Below are 17130 nucleotides of genomic sequence, written 5' to 3'. Positions count from 1 at the left end.
AATAGAGTATGAACTAAATAATTATTCTACTTGTTATAGGAACACTAAACATTTATAGATAGAAAATGTAGACATCTATAGTTTTGTTTACTTAAGATCCATTACCCCTTCCTCTTGGGAGAACACCTCGATTTTCTTCTGGGGAACTACCCTCCACAATTCTTACCCCAGAGATCTTAGTTAAACTCCTTTGCAGGTCAGTGGTGGGCATGTGATTCAGGCTAGCAAATCAAACTACTACATCCTCTTGGCCACAATGATTGATTCTAGGTTGGACATGTGATCCAGGTCAGGCCATTGAAACTCAATTTCAGGACTTTCGTTAAATATTGGGAAAAAGAAGTTCTGTTTCTGCCAGAGTCACTAAGTTGCAAGAAAAATAATTTGGGGCCGGGCGCGGTGGCTCAAGCCTGTAATCCCAGCACTTTGGGAGGCCGAGACGGGTGGATCACGAGGTCAGGAGATCGAGACCATCCTGGCGAACACGGTGAAACCCCGTCTCTACTAAAAAATACAAAAAACTAGCCGGGCGAGGCGGCGGGCGTCTGTAGTCCCAGCTACTCAGGAGGCTGAGGCAGGAGAATGTCGTAAACCCGGGGGGCGGAGCTTGCAGTGAGCTGAGATCCAGCCACTGCACTCCAGCCGGGGCGACAGAGCCAGACTCCGTCTCAGAAAAAAAAAAAATAATAATAATAATAATAATAATTTGGAACTGACTATTGAAATTTAACTTTCTTGGTAATGAAACCAATTAAATGCAGGAAGAGATGACAGGGATTAAAAGAAAATTTTCTGATAATACTGTGATCCCTGGATCCAGCTGTTCCTAATGCTGTTGCCACTCCTAGACTTTTTGGTTCCATATTTGCTTTTTGTTTTAACTAGTTGAGTTGGGTTTTGGTTATAGGCATGTCCTTACTAACATAATTACGGAGATATATGCACTTGCTAAAGACTCTTGAAAGAGAATTAATAGTTCTTTAAATTAGTGCTAATTAAGTCAGTATAACCCAAAAGAGTAAAATCAATTAGTGATTTTTTAAAGTTGGCACTTTCTGCTAATTAGTTGTATTTTCTTTTAATTAAAACTCTACCATTAACAACAAAAAATAAAAAGATAAAAATAAAACTTGACCACTAGGACATAATCTGTATGGTGATTTTTGCATTACAAAATTTTTAACAAATAACTGGAAAGGTGATGGAATATGGCTTTTAAAGTGTTCCAAGGAATACTTTTTTTCTGGGCATCATAACACTGGATGATTACATTTGTAAATGTCTTTTAACCATGTGGCCGGTTTCTAGTTCAATTCAATTATTTAAATGTATAATCATTGATAATTTCTTGCTGTCAGGGTGCAGGAGCTTTATCAGATTCATTAATTAGTAACCTCAGGGACTTTTATAAGAACACCTAGTTAATTTTGATGATCCCAGTTCTTTTTTTATCCTCAATTATTTCTTTCAAATTAAGTATATTACCTAGAAACATCAGCAACATCCTAAATCAGGATGTTGAATTTTGGTTTGAGTTTTAATTTCACCTCAGTCACTGGCTCTGTATTCTAATCAAGGCACAGCATCTCAATATATGTCAACCTATGACTCATATCTCTACCTATTGCCTATAAGATGCCAGTGCTTGGGTCAGAACTTAAACTACTTTGGGTGCAACATGCTCTCCACTGTTTTAGGCATTGCTTATATCTGTTGTCAGCAAAGTTTTGATAACTTTGAATAATTTATTTTAGCTTTACTATGAGAATAAACTATAAATAACAACAAAAAACTGATATGTTTTAAAGCAACTACTTCCTGTATATATATATAGTTGAGTTAGTAGCTCAGGTTCCTGCTTTTTAAATCTAGAACAATGATAACTAGTATTTTATATATATATACACATGCACACATACACACACCAATATTAATATATAATTATGGTATATGTATACAATATTAATATATAATTACAGTATACATATACACATATACACATCACATATATACCAGTTACCATTGTTATATCTATATCTATAATTGGTATATCTAATATATAGAGATAGCTATATATAATATATCTATAATATAGATATCTCTATATACCAATTATCATTGTAATTTTATATATATATATATGAAATACTCATCAGACATTTGGAGAACATCACTCTTAGGTAAAAATTGAGATCAGCATGTTACACATCATAGGAGGATTTTTTTTCAACTACAAATATTAGTGTTTTCTTGTTTAGAAAATTTAATCTAAGGATTTCTAACGTTTGAGCTTTATTATTTGATAATACACATATTTGTGTACATATATGTGTGTATATATGCACATATACTATACACAGCACATCTGTGTTTGTCCTGCATTCTCTCTTGGAGAATTCAATCTTTAGGAGAAGGACTATCTTCATTCTCTTTTTAATTATCCAACATAGAAGTGTCCAAAGTGTTGGCTGACTTTTTACAGACAACATCATAAAACTTTCTATTTAACTGTTCTTCCTATTTAACTGAAATTATGTATTCTTTGACCAACATCTTCCCAGTCTCCACCCTAACCCCTGGTAACCACAATCCTACTCTGCTTCTCTGAGTTCAATTTTGTGAACAGTCCACATGTAAGAGAGATCATATGGGATTCGTCTTTCTGTGCCTAGCTTATTTCACCTAGCATAGTGTTCTATCACAGAAAACTATACAGATGCATAGTATATAAAATGTATATAAAATTACAGAAAACATCAAAAAAACAACATCATAAAAGCAGGGAACATGTTCTTAGTGATTACCTGATTCTAAAATTGTATCATAAAAAGTAATGGGAAATACAACGTAGGAGATTAATTACCTAAAATAATTCCATTTTTGGATGATCAAGAGTACCTTGATGGGATTAACTACCATAACCACATGGTTGGAACAGGCACATTCAGACAACTTCTGTCTGTGTACAGAGTCCCTAGGATACCTGAATGTTCTCAAATATTAATATCCTTGGCTCTTCTTAGCCATGTGATTATGGAAAATTAAAAATTTGGCAAAAGGAAAGCTCTTTAATACAAGCAGGGACCAATGGCAAAAAGAGAAAAAAAAATCATCAAGGCTTAGAAAAAGATAAAGAACATATTCAAAGCTCTCAGAGAAGGTCCTGATCTTGGAAGGACCAACTTCCAGGGCAGGCAGTGGGACTCTGAGGAGGAAAGGGGCAAGCTCTTGGCCCTTACCCTGTGGCCAAGAGAACAAGAGAACAGCATCCGGGCAGGAAAGATCTTGGAGGGAAGATCTGGTAATTTGTAATTCCAAGGAAAACCACGCCTGACACAGGGGGTGACACAGATCCTGAGAGGGAGGAAGCAGCACTCCTTCCCCTCCCCACCACTGGAGTTTGACAGGGCTGTGTTTTCTCTACAGTGCGTCTGCCTGATGGACTAGGGAAGGGAGGCTTTTGTAATAAGGGGATTCAGTATAGGGGAAGGGGCACTAGGGCACTGAAGCTCTTTGGGTTTCTGAGAGCTCTGGTTTGGCTAGCCTAAAATTAGCATATTATCTACAGTTTTTACCCCAACTAGCCTGGCTCTGTGTTTACTGAAAACCTATACATGTTGGGATGGTGCAGGTTCAGCTGTCATTGTTCTCTGTATGTGTGTGCCCGCATGTGTGAGAGGGAGGAGCAGGGGAGGGAGAGAGTGAAGGAAAACCTATGGAAAAAGTTACCTTTCTTCTTTCCTCTGCAGCCTCCAGTTTCTTCTGGATCTCCTCCAGAGACAGGTCTTTCTTCTTTGGAGAAGCTAAAGTTCGTGGGGCTTCTGAGATAGGAGATGGTGGCTTCAAGATCAGCTCAAAAGCCTGGCCAGAGGCACGTTTGTTGATTTGCTTCACTTCCATATCTGAAAAATGAACATTTGAGAAATGTTAAGCATATAAAGTTTGCAGCATGGGTTTATTTTAATAATTGAGATTCTAGCAATTGGAAGTAGTGTTGTTATTCTGGGAGATAGGAATAAAATGCTGTTTATGAGCATTTACTCTGTGTTGTTTAGAACATATAAGACCTCTCTGTCTTTAGTATAACTATGGATATATTTTAACAGAATATTTACAATATTGGGAAATTTGACAATACCTATAGGGAGTTGAATAATGGTAAGCATACTTAGAAAAACCTAGCCTAAATTGATTTTAAATTAAGCTTTATTTCCCTTTTGAATAAATATGAGCTTTGCATGAAAATCAAGCAGCACAGATTTATTTTTTTTGGAAATTATCATAGCTGTAGGCACTTTTTGGTTAGACGAGAAAAATAACGGAGTCCTCCAGTTCTCACATATAATGAGATATCATTATATAGATATGAATATATATGCATACACCATTATATGTATTATCACCATTCCTGTGCTTAGGAATCACAGGAGCTACGTTAGAACCAATATAACTCCCTGAACAGTTGGGCATATTTGGCAAAGTCACTGCTGATATGCAAAGCATCCTGCTGATTTCTGTCTTGCCCTTCTGTATATTCATTGCTTCCAGTCATCAATCATGCACAGTGTCCACTCCAGGGATGACAGCATCACTCTGTGATGGGGTCCTTGTCTTCAAGATGCTTACAGTCTAACGGGGGCAATAAGCCAACACCCCATTGTAATGTCTTTGCTCCTGTGTTGTTGCTGCTTAGAATATCCTCCTCTAGTGTACCTCGGCTGGAGCTAGGAGCCAGGGAAAGAGCCACTGTGGTGGAGGAGGGAGGGGCAACATTGACTAATCTAATTTGTACACATACACATGGAATACTATTCAGCCTTTAAAAAGTTGGGGGAAATCCTGTCATTTTTGATAACATGGGTGAACCTGGAGAACACTATGCTAGGTGAAATAAGCTAGGCACAGAAAGATGAATCCCATATGATCTCACTTACATGTGGACTGTTCATAAAATTGAACTCAGAGAAGCAGAGTAGGATTGTGGTTACCAGGGGATAGGGGTGGAGACTGGGAAGATGTTGGTCAAAGAATACATAATTTCAGTTAAACAGGAAGAACAAATGCAAGATACTTTTTTCTTCTTCTTCTTCTTCTTTTTTTTTTTTTTTGAGACAGAGTCTCACTCTGTTGCCAGACTGGAGTGCAGTGGTGCTATCTCGGCTCACTGCAACCTCCGCCTCCCAGGTTCAAGCAATTCTCCTGCCTAAGCCTCTTGAGTAGCTGGGATTACAGGCGCTCACCAACACGCCCGGCTAATTTTTGTATTTTTAGTAGAGATAGGGTTTCACCATGTTGATCAGGCTGGTCTTGAACACCTGACCTCGTGATCTGCCTGCCTTGGCCTCCCAAAGTGCTGGGATTACAGGCATGAGCCACTGCGCCTGGCCACAAGAGATTTATTGTACAACCTGCTAACTATTGTTAATAACAATGTACTGTATTCTTGAAAATCACTGAAAGAGTAGATTTTTTGTTCTCATCGCAAATAAATGATAGGTGTGTAAGGTAATTCATACATGAATTTGCTTGACTTAGCCATTCTCTAATGTATATATACATAATTCCAAATATGCCATATACCACAAATATATACAATTTTTATTTGTCAATTAAGAAAAAGAAGTGAAGAATGGTTAGCCATTTTTTTTCTATCAGTGGCTTATGTATTAAAGATAAGCAGATTATCAGACTCTTATGTTTTAAGCCTGCATAATAGAAATTATAATATAAAATAGTATAATTTATAATAGAAAAGATGATAACTAGCACCTGCTAGGACATTTATAATTACAGAACTCACAATTTAGTAAAATATAATGATTTTTAAAAGAACCTCGTTGGTCAGCCCTCAATTTCAGATGAGCATTTTTTGAGTACCAAACTCCATCTCTCTGGTTTTAGCCCACTGATCCTTGTTTGAGGTGTGAAGCTACCCATGATTAGGCCGTTCTCTGTGGTGCACCACCAGTTTTCAAGTATTTGAAAACAGTTATGTTCCATTTCAAGTTGTTCCCCCAGGCTAAACATCTTCAAGTGCCCCAGAATGACACTGTTTCTAGATCTTTACCACCGTATTATTTCCTAACCTCTAAGTGCTCTCTAATTTATTAATATCTTTTTAAAGTTGTGGCAACCAAGCCAGCAGGTTATGTCCCCATTAATGTTCTTTTAGCAGCCTGGTTAGTGCATGTAGAGGCTGTGGCCAAGTAAAATGCCAGACTGGCAGGACTTGACCTCAGATCCTTAGCTGCTAATAGATAGTCTAGATAAAACTAACTCAATAAGTATATTGAAAATGATGTGGGCTTTTTCCTTCACAAATGTAAAAATGTTTTTCATTTTCCTGATGGCATCCAAGATTATAGTTAAATTTTAAATACAATTTTATAAAAAATATGTAAGCCTATGGATAAGGATTATAAGATAACATGGGCAAATAAAAACAGCTTATTTGATAAGGTGATAGTGTTTTAAATGGCTTAGGTTAGAGGCTCTGGAATTAGAACTGCCTATATTTGCATCCAAATAGTAAGCCCCTCTTAATAGCTGTTTGACACTAGGTAAGTTAATTAACTTCTTTATGCTTTTGTTTCCTCATTTAAAAGATGGAAGTAAAAAGAGTACCTTCTTTCTAAGGTGGTTGTGAAGATTAAAAGATAAAGGATGCTGAATGCAAAGCACAAGCCAAATACTTAGTGCTTACAAATGTAAACAATAATAATAATTTCTTGTTATAATGTTTGCCTGTAATAAACAAGTCACATTATTATCCAACGTAGAAATATCAGGTCAAGTTAAAGACGGCAGAAATTTCAAATTCTCTACAGACTCTTTTAGGAAGCACAGTTTACAAGCACTGTTGAATTATCTATTCAACTTCAACTTTAAATATAGCTCAATAAAAATTATAGAAGCCTGTGGAAAAGGATTATGAGAGAACACAGGCAAATAAAAACAGCTTATTTCAAGAATCAGCTCACACATAACTTCACATTTTTTCTTCCCCTTTTTTCAATCCCTAACCGAGCAAAAACCATCCCTGGCTCCTTTGTCCTAACCACTCTGTGTTCTACATTCTGGTCGTTCATGTAAGACTCTTCTACTAAGCCCTGAATTCTTTGAAGGTGAGGACTACGCCGTATTGAACTCTGGATCCTCAATGACAATCCATAGTTAGACATTAGAGTCTTGTAAGAAACATAGCTGGATCCTTCGTCACAGCTACATCTAGCAAATAATAAAGATCTGTCTAATTTATTTGCTGACCGAATGAATTTGTACAAAGTAGGCATTGGCCCTGCATTCTAATGAATGTTTTGTTTGGAGACAGAATTCCTTTCACATGGAGGACACTTCCTTATGGAACAGTTAACTAGCATTTATGATTTTTGTGCCATGATAGAATAACTTTGGAAGGAAAATGCCTTTGAGTCCTCGAATAGGCTTTAAAGGCACAGAAGGGGTTAACTGCCACAAGGTCAGTTTGTCTTGTCGTTAATGTCTTTCTTTACATATGTGGAAAAGAAAAATAATTGTGAGCCTGAGAGTTAGCAAAATATGCCTTAGGGATATCTAAGATACATAGAACTGTATAAAATATTTTAGTTAAATTGACTCAATTAGGTAAGGATGATGTTGATAATGATAGCTATCATTGTAGAGTGATATAATGAGCTAGGCTTGGCTTTGAGTATTTGACTTACATTAAACCATTTAAATCTCACAACAACCTCAAGAAGAAGATGCTAGAGTTAAATGAGACTCAGATAATCCAAGTATCCATTTGCCCAATGTCATGTGGATTGTGGCAGAGCCGAAGTAAGCAAAATGAATCAGGATAAATCAAAACTAAAGAGTTGCACCTCAATAATGTTAATTGCCATGCTAATTCTTTAGGCTTTTCTTTTCAGACCCTCTTTATCTAGGGCCTCAGTTGTAAGTCAGTTTTATTTATTGAGTCAGTTATTATTATTATTATCATTAGCTTGTTGACATGTATACACCAAATATAGAAACTATATAAAGACTACAATAAAGCAAAAACAGTGATGGTTGTTGATTCTTTCTCTTGAGTTTTCTAAGTATAAAGCATTTTCTTATAAATTATGATCTTCTCCAATTATGTCTTAGCCTATTATATTATTTGCAAAGAAAGGCCTTAGACATATTGTGGATGCTGATATGCTGTATGTGGCTGTTAATAAGAATCCATCCACATTTCTTAACCGACATTGATGTGTTGTTATTAGCACCAAATTCAAACTGTTTTGAGCAATAGGTAATCAATTGGACATAATAGCTAGACACAGCAAGTCAATAGTGAGATCTACAAAATATTGATGTGATTATATCAGGAGTTGTGAGAAACAAATATATATCAACCTTTCTTAATGATCTAGCTAGCAGGGGCATGTCTATCATAGGTAACTCACCATCATAAGTATAGATGTTGATGTTGCGAGGTTCCGGGTAAAAGCAAGAGCAGATCAGTGACAGCATGGACAGCTCCTTCATTTTTTCCTTGTAGGCTGAAATGAAAAGCTGAAGATTAGTATATTTCACTTTTTCTGAATTTCCCTTTACTGCTTCTTTTAATTTGAATAATAATTATTGCTTCCTGCAGAGTGAATATTGCCAGGTAGACTCCTTTGCATTCTTTCACTAAATATAAATGAATACAAGATGTCAACAGAACTCTGAAGTGCATGTTCCTTATTGCAGAGGACATGAATTGCATAGTATAGCAGGTTAAATAACAAGGGAAAGAAAGGGACTTAGAAAAACAGGGAAGGTCGAAGGAATTAAGATCTAGCAGGATAGGAGGGAGAGAGAGGAAACAGATGGAATCAGTGGAAACAGACATGACTACCAGAGAGAGGGGCTCATTCTAGTAAATGTGCATGCAGGTCTGTTGTACATAAATAAGATTCTGGAGGGCTCATCTGCTGATTCAGCCTGAATTGCCTCGTACTCATTTGGGAATAGTCAGAGAACTCGTCAGGATAGTTATTAAACAAACACATTATCCAGGGTCCTATGTTGCTGCTTTCTCTTAATCTCCAAGGGCATTTTCTTATCTGTCCATCTTTTCTTTTTTCTTTCCTCTCTCTTTCTCTTTGAGACAGAGTTGCTCTGTCACCCAGGCTGCAGTGCAGTGGTGTGATCTCAGCTCACTGCAACCTCCATTTCCTGGGCTCAAGTGATCTTCCCCCTTCAGCCTCCCCAGTAGCTGGGACTACAGGTGCGCTCCACCATGCCTGGATAATTTTTGTATTTTTTGTACAGACAGAGTTTTACCAGATTTCTCAGGCTGGTCTCGAATTCCTGGGCTCAAGCAATCCGCCCACCTTTGCCACCCAAAGTACTGGGATTACAGGTGTGAGCCTCTATGCCCAGCCTCTTTTTTTTTTTTTTTTTTAATTTCAAGTTTTATTTTAGATACAAGGGGTATATGTGAAGTCTTTTTACATGGGAATATTACTGATGCTGATGTTTGGGGTGCAGATCCCATCAGTCAGGTATTGAGCATAGTATCTGATAGGTAGTTTTACAAACCTCTCTCCTTCTCCCCTCTAGTAGTCCACAGAATTTATTGTTCTCGTATTTATGTCCATGTGTGCTCAGTGTTTAGCTCCCACTTATAAGTGAGAACATGCTATATTTGGTTTTCTGTTCCTGTGTTAGTTCACTCAGGATTATGGATCCCAGCTGCATCCATGTTGCAGCAAAGGACAGGATTTTATTTTTTCTCATGGCCATGTTGTATTGCATGCTGTATATTTACCACATTTTCTTTATCCAACCTAAATAGATGGGCACCTAGGCTGATTCCGTGTCTTAGCTATTGTGAATAGTGCTGCCATGAACATACCAGCGCACGTGTCTTTTTAGTAGAAGGATTTATTTTCCTTTGGGTATATACCAAGTAATAGGATTGCAGGGTCAAATGGCAGCTCTGTTTTAAGTTCTTTGTCTTTCCCTCTTTCTACACACACCAAAGCCCTGGATCTGAGCTCTGATTACGTCTGATAAGGATCTCCTTCCCTCCCTTGCAATCCAGCTTGGGTGCCAATCTTGCCATGCAGTTGCGAGAGTCCAGATTGTTACCTCCTTAGTCCTTCACTCCCCTTCCCCATTTCATTTTCTCATTTTCCCTCTAGGAGGCCTCCTGCCCCAGTAAACTTGGTGAGTATCTCATCACTGTCTGTTGTCATCAGGCCAGGTATCTGCAAACTACCAGATGGGGGCAAGCAGGTAAAATCTTCTTATCTTTATTAATTATGCAATTAGTAAAATTAATAAATTAAGGAAAAGGGAAGAAAATGATGGGTATACTGTGCACTAACTTGTGAGAAAGTATAAGCAGATGGCTGTGACCTAAAATATAGACCTCCCAGGTTAACAGTTGCCTCTTGGCAGGGGCTTCTGGTCATTACAGTAATATAACCCAAGGGAGAGTGGGTATCTTGGGAAAGAGGATTTTCGGAAGATGAGTTTGGGTATTATTGACAGGTCCATCTTTCCTTGGCCAGAAAGAAACATATTCAACCCCTGGATGCTTTAGATCCACAGATATTAGAATTATTCTAAGAGATTATTTAGTCAACTGTCCACCTACCTCACCACCAATTTTACAAATGAGGATATAGCTCCACAGAGGCCAAAGTCACATGTAGCCAGTGAAAACGGTGAAGCTTCTGGATAAATTGCAGTAAATCAATCTATTTTAAAACTGCCAGAAGGCTTTCTTCTAGCTCTACATTTCTAGGGTGAGGTTCAATGTGTTAACAGGTGCAAAGATCAAATATCATTTGCCTATGATTCAACCTAGCACATCCTGAGGATCTGCTAAAAGAATCTCCTCATTATTTAGCTTATTTTCTTAAAATAAGCAATACATTTTGTCTTGTGCCATAAAAGTCCTGGAACACCCATTCTGAGATACTTTATTGAACACCATTGGAATTTTAGAAGGCTAAACCAAATTTCTTTGTATCATTTGTTTATTCGGTTAGTGAAATTGTGTCACTTAATAAAGGCCCAGCCAGATCCAGATTCATATGGATGTTCAGTGAGAATCATAATTTCTGCCAGAGGATAAAACATTTGGTGATTTAATACATTTAATTCCATGAACTAATTGAAAACAATAACAGCAAGGTTTTGTAGGCTGGTACCTTTTTTGGAAGAGAAATGCAATCTGGTATCCAAAACATTTTGCAAAATTAAGCACATATTAGAAGCATATGAAGCATATTACATGCTGACTTTATTAAGAAGGGTCAATCCAAACATAAAAATAAAATAAAAGATTTTCCATCTCACAAAATAGGAACAGATGAAAGCTGTAGCAGAACATGAATTTTTAGTGAAGAAAAACTCCTCAATATCTGTCCTTAGGAAATGAAATTCAATAATTTTCACTAAGGTCACTGCCCTAATTATGCTTGACAAGCTAATAAAGAGAGTTTAGAGTAAAAATTGTCAGGAGCCAGCACATTTAGAGCCCTATGTGTAATGAATAATCATTACTATTATGGAATGAATATTTGTGTCCCCCCAAAATTTGTATTTGAAATCTAATTCCCAATGTGATGGTATTTGGAGGTGGGGTCTTTGGAGAGTAATTAGGTTATGAAGGTGAAGCTTTCATGAATGGGATTAGTGTCCTTATAAGAAGACCAGAGAGCTAGCTCAATCTCTTTTTGCCACATGAAAATGCAACTAGAAATTGGCAGTCTGCAAGCCCAAAGTGGGCCCTAACTAGAATCTGATCATTCTGGTAGCCTGATTGCAGACTTCCAGTCTCCAAAGCTGTGAAAAATAAATTTCTGTTGTTTATAAGCCACCTAGTCTATGGTACTTTGTTTTAGCAGCTAAAACTAAGAAAATGACTGATAAAAATGTTCTTTCTTGTTCAAGGTGGTCTGGAGACAATACCCAGTTAACCTCTGTGGGTGATTCCTTTAATAGCATTCTTATCTTTACTGTTATTTGTATCAAAGGCTATGACTCCACATAGCATGATGCTACCCAGTGACAGCCACTGCACAGATTCTCATTGATGAGTTGCTTGCATTCTAGGGAGATCCTTAAAAGTGAGCTGCAACCACAGTCCAAGTAAATCCTGATTGCTTCCCTGAAGCAAAGGCACACTCTCCTGTGAAGAAGGGTTTCCTCCTAACGTGGTACAGTTGCCCAAACTCCCCAGATGGCATTGCTGGAAAGGTATGTCATCAGGAAACAAACTTAAGACACAAACGAATAAGGCACATCAGGTTATGTACCTGGCTAAGGGAAATAGTGCAAAGAGAAAAAAAAGGGAAGAGACTTAATGAAAGAAGAACTGATAGGAAACAGTAACTGAGTTTGGAGCCACTGAACCCTTTGAAAGGTAGGATTAACTCGTGAAAGACTTCTCAGAAAGATTTTTTTTTTCCGGCTTGTGTGGGAACAACCATTAACATGAATTTTAACACTTATCATTTTGTTGTTATTTAATTTGGAATTGATAGTGCAGTATCATAAGAATTTCTTCTGTTTATTCATCCTAGGCAAAATTTTATTTGACACCTTAGTTTTGGCTAATGCTGTGTTTTGTAAAAGAAGTAGCGATATGTATTAGACTTCCTGATCACATATAAAAGATAGTAAAGAATGCCCTGGAAATGTCATTAATATACTACTTTGGGAGAAAATGTGTCATAATCTCTGAAAGGAATACTTGTTTGTGTCCCGACACATTGGTGTTCTTAATGACCGTAAAGAAAACGTCGTTTGCAGGACCAGATGGCTGACCATGGCCTTGTGTTCAGGACGGCTCTGCTGATGAGGCCCAGATCTGTTAGCACATTCCCTTTCCACTTTTCCTTTCTCTTGTTTTCCCTGCAATCATATTAGCCTAGTGGGAGGTTTTCTCGGCAAGTCCTAAATACTCAATTTAAATGCAACCTCATTTTTTCCTTTTGAAAAGTGCCTGGGGATAAAGTAAAGGATAAAATCAGATGCTAAAGAATGCAGGATAGAGGTCTCTTGCCCTTGGTTTTACGGCAATTCGATTTGCACGGTTTCTGATAGACAGAAAGGACAAAAGCACTTTATTTGAAGCTTGCCAGCTTATATATACAGTGGCAGAAAGCACTTCTTTCCTTAGGAAAAAAAAACCCCTGTCATTTCCAGGCAGTGGTGTCTTTAAACTGGGTAGGGTGGGGCACTGGCTATGGACCCTGCAGTCCTCAGAGCTGGTGCCAGGATTTAAAACGGCAGCAGTTAATGGGAGGAACAGGGTTCTCTGCAAATGGGTTCTAAAAACACCTGAGTCTTGCACCTGCAATTGTTAAACCCTGCTCTTCTCCTAACTCTGTCCTCCCTTTTCTCTTTCTCCCATTACCTAAGTCTTAACATAGACAGAAATCAGCTACCTTGCAGTTCATTTTTGGTTCCTTTTTTTTTTCCATAAGGAAATAACATTTCCTTTTTAATTTCAGAAATTAAGCCCCTGATGATAATTTTAACTCAATTCTGATCATATTGTGTGTGTTTGGAAGTTTGCTTACTTTGGGGCACTATAACTCAAGGTCAGATTTTTTTTTTAAAAGTCAGATATGTAATCCCATTTAAAAATCCTTTTGGGAGGTCCATCCCTGTGATATTCTTTTTAAAAGACAAAATAGACTAAAATAATTTCTTTTCTTTTTCTTTTTTTTTTTTTTTTGAGATGCCCAGGCTGGAGTGCAGTGGCACGATCTCGGCTCACTGCAAACTCCGCCTGCCGGGTTCACACCATTCTCCTGCCTCAGCCTCCTGACTAGCTGGGACTACAGTCGCCCACCACCATGCACAGATAATTTTTTGTATTTTTTAGTAGAGACGGGGTTTCACCGTGTTAGCCAGGATGGTCTCGATCTCCTGACCTCATGATCCGCCCGCCTCGGCCTCCCCAAGTGCTGGGATTACAGGCATGAGCTATCGCGCCCAGCCAATAATTTCATTTTGAACACTTCTTACATATTATATCGGCTCAAATTCGGAGCATAAAATATTTTGGCTGATGAATATGTAATTAATGATGTAACATTTAAAAAGAAAAAGAAATAACTCAGATTTTTAAATACTCCATTTTAACATCTCAGAAGATCACTGACATGAGGTAATATTCTAGATATTTCTGCTATGATGATGTAATGCTAATTGCTTTAGAATAAAATTAGATTCAGTCCACATTCTACCCGTCTCTCTCTACAGAAATTATGGTTTTCTAAGCCAGGGAGGTTTTGAAAGATTAATATTTTGACCGAGCAAAGCATTATAGTTTTTCTATGGGAATAGATATCAAATCAAATAAAGGGACATTTAAGAAGGTCAAAGCAGTACAACCCATCACTGGGTTATACAGAAACATATGAGGCTCTTAAATTTCAATTTGATGTATTCTTGGCACCAGTGATAGTGACAAGGAAAAGAAACTAGATGACATGAATCAGTCCTTGTGATCAAAATTGTAATAGAAGCAGTAAATTGTTCTAACCTGGTACCTCACCTTACCCTGGATTCCAGTTAAAGCTCCTGCTGTGTTTAATGAGAGTTCCGTTACATCATGCAGGCTCTTGTCCTTTTTTTCTTTCCCCTGATGAAAGAAATTCTTACAGTCCTTTTTGGAGACTGAATGACACTGTGGTTTAAAGGAGTAATGAAAGCCCTTTATTCTGTTTATGTGTCAAGATTTTTATCACCAAGTCTAATTCTGAGTATTGAGGGTTCCCTCCCCCACCAAGCCCCTAAATACTACCAGATAGTAAAACCTAAAATGATAGGTAGATTGGTTGGGACTTAAATGAGACAAAGCCAGGGTGAAAAATGGAGAGTCTGTTCATCTGGTTAAGGACAGTTCTCACGTAAGAATGACTATGCTCTTCCCTTCCTGCAATCTTCTGAGCTGGGCTGTTCCTGAGCAGCAATTTGAGGCTGCCATGACATTCTCTGAACTGTTTCTCCAAAATGGCTCAATGTAGCCCCCAAGTGATTTAAATTTCTCACTATTACTTTTTAATTCTTGGCTGAAGAGTAGAAAATATATTAGATCCATTTTTAATTAGCAAAACTTACTTCCTATGCAGAATGATTATTGCATTTGTGGGGCCAATGCCCAGAGTCACAAATGTTTTGGTCACCAGTGATAAGGATGCTGGCTTCATTGTTCACTTTGTTGTAATGTGTGGCTTTTCTCCAGAAAATAAACCTTGGCTTCTATCTCACATGGGTGTTTGAATTTAGCCTGACTATGACTTTGTATATAAGACTACATAAGGGTGGATTGCCTATTATGCTCTCAATGAAAGCAGAAACTTTTAGAAATAAAAAGTGTGAGACTTTTATCACACTGCAAAATAAAAAAATATTCAGATGACACTATTTCAGTTCATGGGCTAGTTGACTTTTCTGCTTGAATTAACCAGAAGTTGGGAGACTGAGAATACAGATTTAATGAACTCAAAAGGAGTCCTAGAGCTATCACCATGGGATAGGGTTGACTGTTTTCAGATAATGAAATATCTAATTTATATAGAACAGTGGGAAGACACGGAGTTAGATTAAAGCAGCAGCAATATGTACCACAAACCTATTAGTTATATCATGATATAATTCCTCTATTAATCTAAGGAATTAAAAGTTCAGAGCATATTTCTTGGAGAATTTGCATAAAAACCTTACTTCCATAGGCTGGTATAAAGTTTCAATGGATTTGAAGAGCCTCCATATTGCTGTTTTAGATCTGAGTATGCCTTGTAAAATTCACTTTATGTATAATAGTTATTAACATCAACTGTGAAACAAATATTTTAACTTGGTGTTACTGCCAAGTAATATTTATCAACATTCCACCAAAAAGAATTCTTATCTGGGTAGTGGACAAATTGTACTTAAGGCAGTCTCCCTAAATGTTGTCTTAGGAAATGAATGATATCTGAATAATTAATGGAAAATAACTATTTCAGACAAAGGCCACAAAAGCTGCATGTAGGAGCCGAAATTTTGCTTCCCTCCATAATCCTAAAAAGAATATCCACGTGTTCTTCAATGAAATTTTGTAAAATGTGCAGTGTGTAGCATTTACTCAACAGTGTCCTCAAAGTTGCATTTTGCAAACCCCATTCATTAGAGTTTTATTTTAGCCACTCATTCAAACACTGTGCATTGTTTTGCACAGTTTGTGGCATTAGTTTGCCTTATGTAAATGGTGCAGTGAACAAAAACTGAACAGTTAGGTAAGAGTTTCCACCTGAATGACAAGCCCCATGATTTTGCTAGTCATACTTAAGTAATATGTCTTATGGTCACTTTGTGTCAAAGAGAATAGAATAAATATATTCTATTTTATATTTATAAAATATGTTATATTTTATGCTTGTAAAATATAACATATACTATATATAAATAGAAAATAATACTGTCAAGGTTTATAACTGCCTGATGTTACACAAAAGGTTGCAGTGATTTTATTTTGGAGTATCTCTGGCAGTACGTGGGAATAAGAGAGCCTGTGAGGTGAGTGTGAAGCGTCGTACTGTTTGTTCCACAGTGTAATTATCTTCAGCATCCATCTCAGAGGCAGCTAAATAGGGTGAAATAAATCTTTTGGGTTAACCTAGATATGACATTGAAAATTGCTTTTTTGTTTTGAAACTCAAATGTTACTTCCTCAAGATTTGCGATGTAGACTCATTTCCTGAAACAGGTTTTATCACATCATAGCCTTGAACTTTAATGAGTATAATTTTCTGCGAAGAACCTAAGGCAATATACAATGTAAGTAAGTAATCCTCCTGAAGCCTTTGCATTCCAGTTTTTTGTCATCCAATTTATGTTACAAATAGGGTCAAAATATAAAAGACAACTTACTCTAGGATAAATTTTCCATTAAATTTTTTTTTCCTGGATACTTTGAAATAAAACTCCTTTGAGAAGTGGTTATTTTCTCCTGAATACACAGTTCTCAAAGGAAGACATATTAATGTCCAGCAGTTATATGAAAAAAGGCACAAGATCACTAATCATCAGGGAAATGCAAATCAAAACCACAGTGAGATATCATCTCACACCTGTTGAAACGTCTGTTCTCAAAAAGACAGG

The 17130-nt window shown here is 37.1% G+C and overlaps 1 protein-coding gene across 1 annotated transcript in view; it reads right to left on the bottom strand.

The window, feature by feature from the left end:
* The window catches only part of STMN2 (stathmin 2), a 55819-nt gene that overhangs the window by 21154 nt on the left and 17535 nt on the right, over positions 1–17130 (bottom strand). The window contains exons 2-3 of the mRNA XM_045398420.2: positions 8433–8528; positions 3730–3902 (exon numbers count right to left, since the gene is read on the bottom strand). Of these exons, the coding sequence (XP_045254355.1) occupies positions 3730–3902; positions 8433–8528 (269 nt within the window). The remainder of the gene's footprint in view (positions 1–3729; positions 3903–8432; positions 8529–17130) is intronic.

The sequence above is a fragment of the Macaca fascicularis genome, chromosome 8 (assembly GCF_037993035.2).
Source record: "Macaca fascicularis isolate 582-1 chromosome 8, T2T-MFA8v1.1".
Taxonomy (NCBI): domain Eukaryota; kingdom Metazoa; phylum Chordata; class Mammalia; order Primates; family Cercopithecidae; genus Macaca; species Macaca fascicularis.
This window is presented reverse-complemented; position numbering and strand designations above follow the sequence as displayed.